This window comes from Heterodontus francisci, unplaced genomic scaffold (genome assembly GCF_036365525.1).
Source record: "Heterodontus francisci isolate sHetFra1 unplaced genomic scaffold, sHetFra1.hap1 HAP1_SCAFFOLD_562, whole genome shotgun sequence".
In the NCBI taxonomy this organism is placed as follows: domain Eukaryota; kingdom Metazoa; phylum Chordata; class Chondrichthyes; order Heterodontiformes; family Heterodontidae; genus Heterodontus; species Heterodontus francisci.
The window spans coordinates 650,610-666,407 of NW_027140184.1; the positions used below are offsets into that span (position 1 = coordinate 650,610).

Genomic DNA, 15,798 nt, shown 5'->3' on the forward strand with positions numbered 1-15,798 from the left:
TGGCTAGGCCAGCATTTATTGCCCATCCCTAATTGCCCTTGAGAAGGTGGTGGTGAACTGCCTTCTTGAACTGCTGCAGTCCATGTGGGGTAGGTACACCCACAGTGCTGTTAGGAGGGGAGTTCCAGGAGTTTAACCCAGTGACAGTGAAGGAACAGTGATATAGTTCCAAGTCAGGATGGTGTGTGGCTTGGAGGGGAACTTGCAGGTGGTGGTATTCCATGCATCTGCTGCCCTTGTCCTTCTAGGTGGTAGAGTTCGCGAGTTTGGGATGTGCTGCAGATGGTACACACTGTTGCCACTGTGCGTCGGTGTTGGAGGGAGTGAATGTTTGTGGATGGGCTTCCAATCAAGCGGGTTGCTTTGTCCTGGATGGTATCGAGATTCTTGAGTTTTATTGGAGCTGAACCCATCCAGGCAAGTGGAGAGTATTCCATCACACTCCTGGTTTGTGCCTTGTACATGGTGAACAGGCATTGTGGAGTCAGGAGGTGAGATAAGCGCTGCAGAATTCTCAGCCTCTGACCTGCTCTTGCATCCACAATATTTATGTCACTGGTCCACTTAATTTTCTGATCAATGGTGAGTCCCAGGATGTTAATGTTGGGGATTCCATTAAATGTTAATACCCTCTAGTGTCCTCTTGCAGTAGAACTAACACAGTAGAGTAAAAGACACCAGTTACCATGGATCCAGGAGAGGGCGTACAAAATTCAGGATTGAATTTTCAGTCACTTTTGTCAGTAAGAATTGATTACTTTTTACCTTTAAATAATTCTGGAGTTTCGTTTGGAATATCTCTCACTGCTGTGTGTAAATCTGCACAAACTCATCCTTTTGAGAAGCAACATCAAGCTTGACTTCAACAACTGAAACGTGGAATTGTGAATGATGGAGAAACAGTGTGGCTGCTGGGCTAATTGAAATATTTGATTGCATTTTACAGATACTGAATGCATTCCCTTTTCTGAAACATCTACCTGGAAATCACAAGGAGTTCATTGAACTGCACAATGAAATGAACACTCTTATTCAGCCTTTAATTGCAAAGATTCTTGAACAGCTGACCGAAGGTGATGTGAGGAACTACGTTGAGGCATTTCTGGTCAAACAGAAAGAGGTATCATCATTTTTCAGACCTCTATTGGAAACAGTACTGAATGATATATTGGGATCCCTTTCCAGTACACATGGATTTGAACGTCTGTAACTGGAATTGTCAGGTCAATGTGCGCTCCCTCCCCAAAGGAAACTTGATATTGTTCAAATATTAGAGTGTGTTAACTTTCCCCCAGTGTTTACCCACTTCCTAAACTTCTCCCATTATATAAAAACTGGTAATGTACAATGTTTCCCAATTTCCAATGTTTGCATTGATTTTATTGCAGGCTCTATAAGACACAATAATGTACCTGCCTAGAGACAGTAGAATGCTCCTGTCTTATACAAACATCTCACCCCATGTCCTGGGCAGAACACCACGTCTGATCTATTATAACATTGAAGGAGCAATTTTAACTCCGTCCGTTCAGTGGAGATGTTTTGAATCATCCGTGAGACTCACCCATCAATGTCCTACATCAATCTCGCAAGTTACAATAAGAACTGCTATTGTCACTCTTGACCTGAGCAGGGAAGTGACTTTACTGTGAGATTCACCCAGGGGGAAGAGGAGTCAGCGCCAGAAAAGACCCAGAATATGTCTTTTGACTTCCCCTTAGTGGCCTGGGGGAGTAGGAGAAAACCGCTGGGCCCCACAAGGGAAATTTCGATCTCCCGAGCCCTGGGATGTCCCACCCTACTGAGTTAAAATTGACATTTTTCTGTTGCCCAAATTGCCAGATGGTGACATCAAAGCCACGTGTTTCTCAATCTGATAAACACTGCATACTATTCCACAAATATCTATTAATACGGCCATGTTATCTCAAGATAAACTTTGATGGGAACTCACATGACCTCTCCTTCTGTAATTGTTTCTTTAAACATTGATTCTTGGGCTGTCATTGGCAAGGCTGAAATTCATTGCCCATTCCTAAGTCTTCCTAAGAAGGTGCCTTCTATAACCATTAATAGCAAGTTTAATAACACTGACTGACTTGCTGGGCCACTTCAGAGAGAAATTATGCATCAACCATGTTGGTCTGGGACTGGAGTCACATGTAGTCCAGACTGGGTAGGAACAGCAGATTTCCTTCTCCAAATGATGTGATTGAACCTGTTGGGTTTTTCTTACAATCGAATATAGTCAGGGTCACATTTACTGATGTCAGCTGTTTAAAGAGCAATTTTGTTTAAATCCTGTTATTCACCTTTCAATTCTTCTCTGCAGGAAGCGGGAAATCCAGGATCTTATTTCCATGACAAAAATTTGTCTCGGCTGATATTAGAAATGTTTGCAGGTGGAACAGAAACCACTGCAGTCAACCTTCAGTGGAGTCTGCTTCTCATGGTGAAATACCCAGAGATTCAGAGTAAGTAGGCAAGACGTTTCACTCATTTATTTATTGGAGCAATTACTTCAGTATTGAGGAGGAAACTTATAGATTTGACTAAAAGCTTAGGGGAAATTTCACTTCTTGTGGTGGGAGAAAGGGCTGGGTCAAACAGGCAGGATGAGGGGGTGGAATACATCCCCTCTCACAATCACAATCCCCATCCCGACTGTCCCTTCCCTCGCCTGGTCACCTCCTCCCCAATCATCCACCTCTTATGGTTTCCTGTTTGGCACCTCTCCCAAATACTCCCCACTCTAGATCACCATCCTCTCCAGTCAGACCATCCCATGATCAATTCTGTCCTGACCACCACTCCCGATTGCCCCCTCCTGATCACCTTCTCTCCTATTTGCTCCCATTAACCTTTTCCAGTCACCTCCTTTTCCCAGTCACCACCCCCCCCCCCCCCACCCTTTGCAGGCTTCCCCCATTCCCTGAATCACTGCTCTCCATATTGTCCCCTCCTCTGATCACACCCTCTCCTGATAATCCTCCTCTCCCAATTTACCCCACTCTTAATTACCCCTCCCATGATTTCCACCTTCCTGATCGCCCTCCTCTCGATTGTGCTCCTCTCCCAATTCCTCTCCTCTCCTGGTCTCTTCACCCTCTTTCCCCCCATCTCTCGGTAATGCCCATTTGTCATGTCTGACTGAAGTTGAATTTTACCCCCACCTTACCCTCTCGGAAAATGCACAGGATGCGAGGATGCTGCGAGTCAGCTGAAATGTTCAAGACTGTGATCAATAAGGTTCTGTTGGATCAAGGTATCAAGGGCTAAGAAGCAAGGACAGGTAATTGAAGTTGATGTACAGATAGCCATGATCTAATTGACAGGTTGAACATGCTAGAGGGGCTGAATGGCCCCCTCTTGGTCCTGTGCTCCAGTGAGAAAGAACCAGGCTCTAGAGTTTGTCACCTCCTGGACCTCATCCTCACCAATCTGTATGTTGCAGATACAGCTGTCCATGACAGTATTGGTAAGTGTGACCACAACACAGTCCCTGTGAAAATGATGTCCCGTCTTCACATTGTGTTGTGTGGCACTACCACTGAGCTTTGTGGCATTTTTTCAGAACAGATCTGGGAGCTCAAAACCTGCCAAAACTGGGAATCCATGAGGCGCTTTGGGCCATGAACAGCAGCAGAATTGTACTCAACCACAATCTGTAACCTCATGACCCAGCATTGCCCACTCTACCATTACCATCAAGCCGGAGGGTCAACCCTGGTTCAATGAAGAGTGCAGGAGGGCATGCCAGGAGCAGCACCATGCATACCTCAAAATGAGGTGTCAACCTGGTGAAGCTACAACCCAGGACTACTTGCATGCCAAACAGTGTAAGCAGCATGTGATAGACAGAGCTAAGCTATCCCAGAACCAACGGATCAGATCTAAGGTCTGCAGTCCTGCCACATCCAGCAGTGAATGGTGGTGGACAATTAAACAACTAACTGGAGGAGGAGGCTCCATAAATATCCCCATCCTCAATGATGGGGGACCCCAGCATGTCAGTACGAAAGAGAAGACTGAAGCATTTACAACAATCTTCAGCCAGATGTGCCCAGTTGATGATCCATCTCAGCCTCCTCCTGAAGTCTCCAGCATCACAGAATTCAATTCACTCCGCATGATATCAAGAAATGATTGAAGGCACTGGATACTGCAAAGGCTATGGGCCCCGACAACATTTCAGCAATAGTACTGAAGACTTGTGCTCCAGAACTTGCTGCGCCCCTAGCCAAGCTGTTCCAGTACAGCTACAACACAAGCATCTCCCCGGCAATGTGGAAAATTGCCCAGGTATGTCCTGTACATAAAAAGCAGGACAAGCCCAACCCGGCCAATTACCGCCCCATCAATTTACTCTCGATCATCAGTAAAGTGATGGAAGGTGTCATTGACATTGTCATCAAGTGGTACTTGCTTATCAATAACCGGCTCAGTGACGCTCAGTTTGGGTTCCGCCAGGTCCACTCAGCTCCTCACCTCATTACAGCCCTGGTTCAAACATAGACAAAAGAGCTGAACTCAAGAGGTGAGGTGAGAGTGACTGCGCTTGACATCAAGGCAGCATTTGACCTAGTATGGCATCAAGGAGCCCTAGAAAAACTGAAGTCGGGAATCAGAGGGAACACTCTCCGCTGGTTGGAGTCAAACCTAGCTCAAAGGAAGATGGTCGTTGTTGTTGGAGGTCAATCATCTAAGCTCCAGGACATCACTGCAGGAGTTCCTCAGGGTTGTGTCCTAGGCTCAACCATCTTCAGCTTCTTCATCAATGACCTTCCTTCAATCATAAGGTCAGAAATGGGGATGTGATTGCACAATGTTCAGCACCATTCATGACTCCTCAGATCCTGAGGCAGTCCGTGTAGAAGTGCAGCAAGACTTGGACAATATCCAGGCTTGGGCTGATAAGTGGCAAGTAAGTGCCAACAAGTGCCAGGCAATGACCATGTCCAACAAGAGAGAATCTAACCATCACCCCTTGATGTTCAGTGGTGAATCCCGCACTATCAACATCCTTGAGCAGCCATATAAATATAAGAACAAGTCAGAGGCTGGGAATTCTCTAGTGATTAACCCACCTTCCCAAAGCCTGTCCACCATCTACAAGGCACAAATCGGGAGTGTGATGGAATACTCTCCACTTGCCTGGATGGGTGCAGCTCCAAAAACACTCAAGAAGCTCGACACCATCCAGGACAAAGCAGCCCGCTTGATTGGCACCCCATCTACAAACATTCACTCCCTCCACCACCGACACACAGTGGCAGCAGTGTGTACCATCTGCAAGATGCACTGCAGCAATGCACCAAGGCTCCTTAGACAGCACTCATCCACCTGCTCCAACAAACACACACGTACACACACACACACGTACACACACACTTACACATATATACACAAGCACACGTATACATACACATACATGTACACACAAACACTTGCACACACATACACTCACACTGACACACACACTCATACACACATAGACATACACACTTACACACATACACACACAGTCTCTCACACACACACGTACACACACACTCACACACACGTACACGCAGACATACACATACACACTCTCACACACACTCTCACATGCACACTCACACACACATACACATTCACACATATACACTGATGCACACACACTCACTCACATACACATACACACACACTCACACACACACACATACACTCTCACACACACGCACTCACACACACATACACAGAGTTACACACATACACACACATAGTCACAAACACACTCACACTCACAAACACACTTACACACTTATACACACACACTCACACAAACACAGATACACAAGCACACGCATACACACACATACACACATGTACACACACACACTTGCACAAATTTACACACACACACATACACATGCACACACACTCACACACATATACATGTACACACACACTCACACACACACTCACACACACTGACACACACTGACACACACGCTAACACACTCACGCATGCACACACTCACACACAGACACACATACATACACACACATACATACACACACACATACACATTACAGTTATACACATCATCCTGTTCTCCCCACTCATTCTATCTTTCTTTTGCTCAGAATCACTCACCTCAGCCAGGCAGCCACGATGCTATCACTGAATAATAACAGGTTAGGTCAAATACTCTTGGCTACAGGTTATGTAAAATATAACACTGCAGAAACCCACCAAGGCTCCTTCAACAGCACCTTCTAAACCCGCAACCTCTGCCACCTAGAAGGACAAGGGCAGCAGATGCACGGGAACACCACCACCTGCAAGTTCCCCTCCAAGTCACACACCATCCTGACTTGGAACTATATCGCCATTCCTTCACTGTCGCTGGGTCAAAATCCTGGAACTTCTTTCCAACAGCACTGTTGCTGTATGCGCACCAGATGGACTGCAGTGGTTCAAGAAGGCAGCTCACCACCACTTTCTCAAGAGCAATTAGGGATGGGCAATAAATGCTGGCCTTGCCATCAATGCCCACATCCCATAAAACAAAAAAAAAACACTTTTATTTGCTGTTGTTTAGGTTGTGATGTGACAACAATTGTTCCTGCTTTGCCTTTTAGAGAGAGTTCAGGAAGAAATCGATCAGGAGATTGGAACCGAACGCGCTCCGAGAATGGAAGATCGAAAGAAGCTGCCCTACACCAATGCTGTGATACACGAGGCCGTGAGGTTTGCCAATGTCATTCCAATAATTCAGCGCTCAAATATTGGTGACACATACCTCGGAGGATATTTCATTCCCAAGGTAAAACTGCAGGTGGTGAGCGTGAGAGTGTGGAATGGATGTTTGTTAGAGGTTTGTAACTCTCAGCAATTAAGGAGGTTTGCTGTTTCATTTTCAATTCAACCAGTTTTGATAAACCTTTAGTAAGGAGGGTAAAATTGGTGACAATTTTTGACAACATTTGTCTTTAAACCGGGTGCTCCGGTTTCCTCCCACTGCCAAAGACTTGCAGGTTGATAGGTAAATTGGCCATTGTAAAATTGCCCCTAGTGTAGGCAGGGAATATGGGATTAATGTAGGATTAGTATAAATGGGTGGTTGATGGTCGGCACAGACACGGTGGGCCGAAGGACCTGTTTCAGTGCTGTATCTCTCCATGACTCTATAATATACTAAGCACTTCCTTGTCATGCACTACTTCCTGTTGCCACAACTTAAGCAAACATCTGGACCTGGTAATCCTGAACATGACAGGTTTAATGTGTTCAGTGTAAAACAATTTCTGGTTTCGGTCCTGAAATTAGACCCACCTTTTTGTGCTTTCAAGGAGACTAAAGCCTATTATAGATGGCTTTCTCCGGGTATGCCTCGACAACACCAAGTACAATATGATATTGGATGTATATCTGACATTATTTAGGTGCTGGAGGCTGACCAGGGACAACTCTCAATCATCAGCAAACTAATGGAAGGTCACATTGACAGTGCTATCAAGCGGCACTTACTTAGCAATAACCTGCTCACCAATGCTGGGTTTGGGTTCTGACAAGACCATTCAGCTCCAGACTTCATTACAGCCTTGGTTCAAACATGGATGAAAGAGCTGACTTCCAGGGGTGAGGTAACAATGACTGGCCTTGACATCAAGGCAGTATTTGACCAAGTGTGGATTAAGGAGTGTCACAAAATGTTTTATTGTACTAAAATCTGGGACTTCTATATGCCTGACTGTCATTGAATCGTGCTGGGGGTGGGGGCTCTGAAAGGCCTCTTTTGCGGCCTGGAGCTGGGAGCCCCATTGCCAATTTCAGTCCTCCCATGAGCAGGAAGTGTCGCCAGCTACAGCAGTTTGAGCTCCAGGTTTCAGTGCTTGAGCAGCAGCTGGAGTCACTGCGGAGCATCCACAAGTCTGAGGGTTTTGTGGATAGCAGGATTCCTGATGTGGTCACCATGCAGCTTAAGGGTATGCAGTCAAAGTGGGAATGGGCGACGATTGGGCAATCACGAAGGACCAGGCAGGAAGTGCAGGAGTGCAGGTAGTGGTGTTCCCATGCATCTGCTGCCCTGCTGTGATCTTAGCCCATGGCACCATGGCTGGCGAAGCTGTACTGGGTGGGGGGTGGGGGGGGGGGTTGTGGGGTGGAGGAACAGGAAGACTGGGAAAGCAATAGTGATGGGGGATTCAATAATGAGGGGAACAGGCAGGCTTTTCTGTGGCCACAGATGTGAATCCAGGATAGTATGTTTCCTCTAAAATAAAAGCAAAGTACTGCAGATGCTGGAAATCTGAAATAAAAACAGAAAGTGCTGAATATACTCAGCAGGCCTGGCAGCATCTGTGGAGAGAGAAGCAGAGTTAATGTTTCAGGTCTGTGACCTTTCAAGAGAACTGGCAAAGGTTAGAAATGTAGTAGGTTTTAAGCAGGTAAAGCAGGGGTGGGGGGTAAGAAAACAAAAGGGAAGGTGTGTAATAGGACAGAGGGCCAGAGAGATTAACTGACAAAGACAAAGAGAGCGTACTAATGGTGCGGTGAAAGACAAAGCATTAGTGGAGAAAGAGTGTTAATGACAGAACAATGAACAGCCCTAGCCAAAAGCACAAGCATGAAAAATGCATTTTAGGACACACATGGTTAAAAAAATGATAAAACAAAATGAAATAATAATAAAAAAAGGGTCAGTTGTGCTCTGAAATTATTGAACTCAATGTTCAGTCTGGCACACTGTAGAGTACCTCATCAGAAAGATCAGGTGCTGTTACTTGAGCTTGCGTTGATGTTCACTGGAACACAGCAGTAGGCCAAGGACAGAAATGTGGGCATGAGAGCAGTGGATGTGTTGAAATGGCAAGCAACCGGAAGCTCAGGGTCATGCTTTCTGAATGAGCGGAGGTGTTCCACAAAGCAGTCACCCAATCTACATTTGGTCTCCCAACGTAGAGGAGACTGCATTGTGAGCAGTGAATGTGGTTGCCTCGACTGCGTAGGACAAAGCCCCCAATCAAAATGTATGATTCTGATCATGGTGGGAGCAACGCACTGTCAATTCAGTCCCGTCGCTACACAGGTCGCATCATATTTCTTTAAGCTTTCCAAATCAAATAAAAAGGAGCTGAATTGAACAATCTCGTAACCCCCGAACGAAGCAAACCAATCCAGGTATCTTTAGATATCAAAAAATTAACTATTAATTTGAAAAAAACTAAAATCTTATACACGACTAAGATAAACCAATACATAAAGACCTTATAACTTTTTATTTAAAAATCTAACTCCCGTATTCATATACATATGCTTGAACTAACAGTAGTTTGGTTTTTAATTTGCTGCCCAAAAACATATAAAAATAAGGACTTTGCAAGTTACGTTCCTGATGAATGGAGTTTTCCAATACAACACAGTCAAAGTTCACTTGCAGTCTTCCAAGGTCTGATGAAACAGAAGGTCCTTCCAAAGATAAGAATTCAGCAGTTCAGTTCAGCAGTTGTAGCATTAACTGTCCCTTCAGTGATAAACACAGCAATACTGATACTTTGTTAAGAAAGAAAAGATTTTCTCGTTTTACTAAGGGAATTAATTCATCTTGTTGCTTTGTAAAATTTTCTTCAGAGAGAAATTGCACAGCTCTTTGCCCTTCAGTTTAAATTTTCTCTCAGAGAGCTCTTAACTGACTGCTCAAACCAGTTTTTGCCAGCTAGTTTTCAAAGTCAAACCTGCAACATTGAATCCGGTGTTCTCTCTCTCTCGCTGTGGCTGTTGCTTGGCAATTAGAATGCACCTTGCCTCACTGTCTCTGGAGAGTTCTTAAAGGTGCACTGTTCACTTTACACTCTTAAATCACTCTTTACACTCTTAATATTACCAAGGAGAGAAAAAGAAACACAGCACCGTGAAGCAGTGTACTAAATTGAAAGAAGTACAAGTAAACCGCTGCTTCACCTGAAAGGAGTGTTTGTGGTCTTGGATGGTGAGGAGAGAGGAGGTAAAAGGGCAGGTACTACAGCTCCTGTGATTGCATGGCAAGGAACCATGGGCAGGGGACGAGGTTTTGGGTGTAATGGAGGAGTGGATCAGGGTGTCCTTTGGAATGCTCCCAGGGGAGGGGAGGGGCAGATGCATTTGGTGGTGGCATCACGCTGGAGGTGGCGGAAATGGTGGAGGATGATCCTTTGGATGTGGAGGCTGGTGGGGTGGAAAATGAAGAAAAGAGGAACCCTGTCACAGGTCTGGGAGGGATAAATGGGTCATTTTCAGGTTGGCAAACTTTAACTCGTGGAGTCCCACAGGAATCAGTGATGGAGCCTCAACTATTTATGACCTATATTAATGACTGGGACAGCTATGATCATTTTAAATGGCAGAGTAGGGTTCAGGGGCCGAATGGCCGACTCTGCTTCTTTTTTCTTAGGTTCTTATGTTTGTGTATGTGGGGGTCTGTTTGTCTGTCTGTTTGTAAGTGTACTGTGTGTGTGTAACTGTATATTTGTGTTTACCTGTGTATTTGTGTGAATGTATGTATGTGTATTTTTTGTGTGTATGTAACTGTATGTAAGTGTTTTTCTGTGTATTCACCTGGCCCTCATCTTCGGGGGCCTGTGCAGCTCCTTTCCGTACACTGGAGGCTTATTTCCAGTCGGCCAGGATGTACTGTGGAGTAGGCTGCAGGAGCAGGCTAGCGGCTCCCCGATTCCCAGCAGCGGGAGTTGCTCCCGCAGGCTCCGGGCTGCTCCTGCCTCCTCCGCCGCCGCCGAGCAAGTTCACTGCATCCTCCGGGAGCTGGGCAACAGCTTCGAGTGCCAGTACCAGCACGAATTCGCCGACATTGTGCTGCAGATGTGCTTCGAGCTGGAAACCGCCTGCGGACGCTTTGAAACTGTGGCCTATGGTGGGAGCTGATGAAATATTTTATTACCTGCACCCCCCCTTCCTCCCCCCTCCCCCCCCCCCACTCCCCCTTCCCAGCTCACTCCCCTCGTACTCCCTTCCCCCCACCCCCTCGCACCGCACTTCCCAGCTCCCCCCTCTCACCATCTTCCCCTCCTCTACACCCCCTGCAGCCCCCTTCCCAGCTCCCCCTCGCACCCCATTCCCTCCACCCCTTCCCACTGCACCCCTCCCCCTCGCACCCCCTCTCCCCCTCGCACCCCATCCCCCCGCACCCCATCCCCCCCCACACCCCCTTCCCCCCACCTCCTGCCACCGGCATCCACCTATCCCTGAGCAGGGGCTCTAACAACCCCACTGCCTTGTGGGCGTCTCGGGAGAGACCAAGGCTAAGGGAGTAAACCCTAACAGAAAATACGGAAGGGAACCCCGAAGACGGTCATGTGTCACCTTTGGCATGTTTCCGGCAGTTCCTGCAGCCATACCGGTGCCAAATGTCATGCTCCGCTCTCCTTTGGACCCCACCAGGAAGGCCGAGAGGGGGGTTTTGATGCTTGGGCAACTCACAACCTCTATACATCCGCCCAGGCATGCGCCACGGAGAGGTCACTCCATAGTCGCCTCACAGCGACCAAAACAACACGGAAGGCAGCAGTTATGGGTTATAAGTCCACCTCAATTGGCGTAGAGATTGGCGCCACGGGTTGCCTTTGTCAGTGAGAGAGGTCATCACATCTCACTGGACAGCTACCGCCTGCCTCAAACCGGGCAGCCCCCGATCAGTAAAGTTCTGTCCCGCCACAGTCTGCCTGCTTCAATGGGTGCTTGGAGCTGAAGGTCATTGCCTGAAAAGTGGACTGTAACACCGCACCAAACAGCACGACAAAAAAAGGAAATAAGGTACCAGCCCTTCGTTTTGCAAGCTGGAACGTCAGAACTATGTGTCCTGGCCTATCGGAAGACCCTAGACAAATCAATGATTCTCAGAAGACGGCCATCATTAACAACAAGCTCAATAGACTCAATGTGGACATTGCAACACTTCAGGAGACTCGCCTCCCTGCGAGTGTTTCTCTAAGAGAGCAAGACTACACCTTCTTCTGGCAGGGCAGGGATCCTGAAAAACCAAGACAGCATGGAGTGGGCTTCGCCATCAGAAACTCCTTGCTCAGCATGATCAAGCCACCTTCAAATGGCTCGGAACGCATACTGTCCATCCGACTGCTCGTAGCCTCTGGTCCAGTACACCTACTCAGCATCTATGCTCCAACACTCTGCTCCCCACCTGAAGCTAAAGACCAGTTCTACAAGGAACTCCATCATGTCATTAGTAGCATCTCCAATACCGAACATTTGTTCCTGCTGGGGGACTTTAATGCCAGGGTTGGGGCCGACCATGACTCATGGCCCTCCTGCCTTGGGCGCTATGGGATTGGAAGGATGAATGAGAATGGACAGCGACTGCTTGAGTTGTGTACCTATCATAACCTCTGCATCACCAACTCGTTCTTTCACACTAAACCCTGTCATCAGGGTTCATGGAGACACCTAAGATCACGTCGTTGGCACCAGCTGGACCTCATCGTCACAAGGTGAGCCTCCTTAAGCAGTGTTCAAATCACACGCAGCTTCCACAGTGCGGACTGCGACACCGACCACTCCCTGGTGTGCAGCATGGTTAGACTCCGACCAAAGAAGTTGCATCACTCCAAGCAGAAGGGCCGCCCACGCATCAACACTGGCAGAATTTCTTATCTACAGCTGTTACAAAAATTTCTAAATTCACTTGTAACAGCCCTTCAAAACACTCCCACAGGGGATGCTGAGACCAAGTGGGCCCACATCAGAGACACCATCTATGACTCAGCAATGACCACCTATGGAAAATGTGTGAAGCAGAATGCAGACTGGTTTCAATCTCACTTTGAAGAGCTGGAACCTGTCATAGCTGCTAAGCGCATTGCACTGTTGAACTACAAGAAAGCCCCCAGCAAGCTATCATCCGTAGCACTTAAAGCAGCCAGAAGCGCTGCACAAAGAACAACCAGGTGCTGTGCAAATGACTATTGGCAACACCTATGCAGTCATATTCAGCTGGCCTCAGACACCGGAAACATCAAAGGAATGTATGATGGCATTAAGAGAGTTTTTGGGCCAACCATCAAGAAGATCGCCCCCCTCAAATCTAAATCAGGGGACGTAATCACTGACCAACGCAAGCAAATGGACCGCTGGGTTGAGCACTACCTAGAACTATAGTCCAGGGAAAATGTTGTCACTGAGATTGCCCGCAATGCAGCCCAGCCTCTACCAGTCATGGATGAGCTGGACGTACAGCCAACAAAATCGGATCTCAGTGATGCCATTGATTCTTTAGCCAGCGGAAAAGCCCCTGGGAAGGACGGCATTACCCCTGAAATAATCAAGAGTGCCAAGTCTGCTATACTTTCAGCACTACATGAACTGCTTTGCCTGTGCTGGGACGAGGGAGCAGTACCCCAGGACATGCGCAATGCTGATATCATCACCCTCTATAAGAACAAGGGTGACCACAGTGACTGCAACAACTACCGTGGAATCTCCCTGCTCAGCATAGTGGGGAAAGTCTTCACTCGAGTCGCTTTTAACAGGCTCCAGAATCTAGCTGAGCCTGTCTACCCTGAGGCACAGTGTGGTTTTCGAACAGAGAGATCCATCATTGGATCTCCCTTCACCAGCCACAGGAGAAATGCCGTGAACAACAGATGCCCCTCTACATTGCTTTCAATGATCTCACCAAAGCCTTTGACCTCGTCAGCAGACGTGGTCTCTTCAGACTACTAGAAAAGATCAGATGTCCACCAAAGCTACTAAGTATCATCACCTCATTCCATGACAATATGAAAGGTACAATTCAGCATAGCTGCACCTCATCAGACCCCTTTCCTATACTGAGTGGCGTGAAACAGGGCTGTGTTCTCGCACCTGCACTGTTTGGGATTTTCTTCTCCCTGCTGCTCTCACATGCATTCAAGTCTCCAGAAGAAGGAATTTTCCTCCACACAAGATCAGGGGGAAGATTGTTCAACCTTGCCCGTCTAAGAGCAAAGACCAAAGTACGGAAAGTCCTCATCAGGGAACTCCTCTTTGCTGACATGCTGCTTTAACATCTCACACTGAAGATTGTCTGCAGAGACTCATCGACAGGATTGTGGCTGCCTGCAATGAATTTGGCCTAACCATCAGCCTCAAGAAAACAAACTTCATGGGACAAGACGTCAGTAATGCTCCATCCATCAATATCGGCGACCACGCTCTGGAAGTGGTTCAAGAGTTCACCTACCTCAGCTCAACTATCACCAGTAACCTGTCTCTCGATGCAGAAATCAACAAGCGCATGGGAATGGCTTCCACTGCTATGTCCAGACTGGCCAAGAGAGTGTGGGAAAATGGCGCACTGACACGGAACACAAAAGTCCGAGTATATCAAGCCTGTGTCCGCACTGCAGCAGCGAGGCCTGGACAATGTATGTCAACAAAGAGCGACGTCTCAATTTATTCCATCTTCGCTGCCTCTGGAGAATCCTTGGCATCAGGTGGCAGGACCATATCTCCAACTCAGAAGTCCTCAAGGAGGCCAACATCCCTAGCATATACACCCTACTGAGCCAGCAGCGCTTGAGATGGCTTGGCTATGTGAGCCGCATGGAAGATGGCAGGATTCCCAACGACACATTGTACAGCGAGCTCGCCACTGGTATCAGACAGATCGGCCGTCCATGTCTCCACTTTAAAAACGTGACATGAAGTCCTATGTCATTGATCTCAAGTCGTGGGAGTCAGTTGTCAGTGATCGCCAGACCTGGCGGGCAGCCATAAATGCGGGGCGAAAGTGTGACAAGTCGAAGAGACTTAGCAGTTGGCAGGAAAAAAGACAGAAGCGCAAGAGGAGAGCCAACTGTGTAACAGCCCCGACAACCAATTTTATCAGCAGTACCTGTGGAAGAATCTGTCACTCTAGAATTGGCCTTTATAGCCACTCCAGGTGCTGCTCTACAAACCACTGACCACCTCCAGTCTCTTACCCATTGTGTCTCGAGACAAGGAGGCCAAAGGTGTGTTTGTCTGTGTATTTTTATGTCTGTATGTATGTGCAGCTTTAATTGTGTGTGTTCCTGTATATATGTGTTTGTCTGTGTATTTGTACGTCTGTATGTAAGTGTATCTTTTTGTGTTATGTGTAACTATATATATGCATTTGTCTGTGTATTTGGATGTCTGTATGTAGGTGTATCTTTGTGTGTGTGTAACTGTATGTAGGTGTTTGTCTGATTATTTGTATGGCTATATGTAAGAGTATCTTTGTGTTTGTGTGTGTGTGTATTTGTCTGTATGTATGTGTTTGTCAGCATATTTGTATTTCTGTATTTAAGTATATCTTTGTGTATGTGTATCTGTCACTGTATGTATGTGTTTGTCTAAGTATTTGTATGTCTGTATTTAAGTTTATCTTTGTGTGTGTAACTGTATATATGCATTTGTCTGTGTATTTCTATGTCTGTATGTAAGTGTATCTTTGTTTGTGTATAACTGTATGTATTTGTTTGTCTGTGTTTTTACATATCTGTATGTAAGTATAATGTTTTGTTTGTGTGTCACCTGTATATATGTGTTTTTCTGTGTATTTGTATGCCTGTATGAAAGCGTATGTTTGTGTGTATGTGCGTGACTATGTGTGTGCGTGTTTGTCTGTGTATTTGTAAGTAAGTCGATCTGTGTTTGTGTGTATGTGTGTAACTTTATGTATGTGTTTGAGTAGTTGTATGTCTGTATGTAAGTGTATATTGTGTGTGTGTATTTAGCTGTATGTAGGTGTTTTTCTGTGTATTTGCATGTCTATATGGAAGTATATTTTCATGTGTGTG

The 15,798-nt window shown here is 46.6% G+C and overlaps 1 protein-coding gene across 1 annotated transcript in view; it reads left to right on the top strand.

Annotated features, from left to right (window-relative positions):
- The window catches only part of LOC137359048 (cytochrome P450 2K6-like), a 209,622-nt gene that overhangs the window by 171,746 nt on the left and 22,078 nt on the right, over positions 1–15,798 (top strand). Inside the window, exons 5-7 of the mRNA XM_068025163.1 lie at positions 947–1,120; positions 2,333–2,474; positions 6,628–6,812. Coding sequence (XP_067881264.1) covers positions 947–1,120; positions 2,333–2,474; positions 6,628–6,812 — 501 coding nt within the window. The remainder of the gene's footprint in view (positions 1–946; positions 1,121–2,332; positions 2,475–6,627; positions 6,813–15,798) is intronic.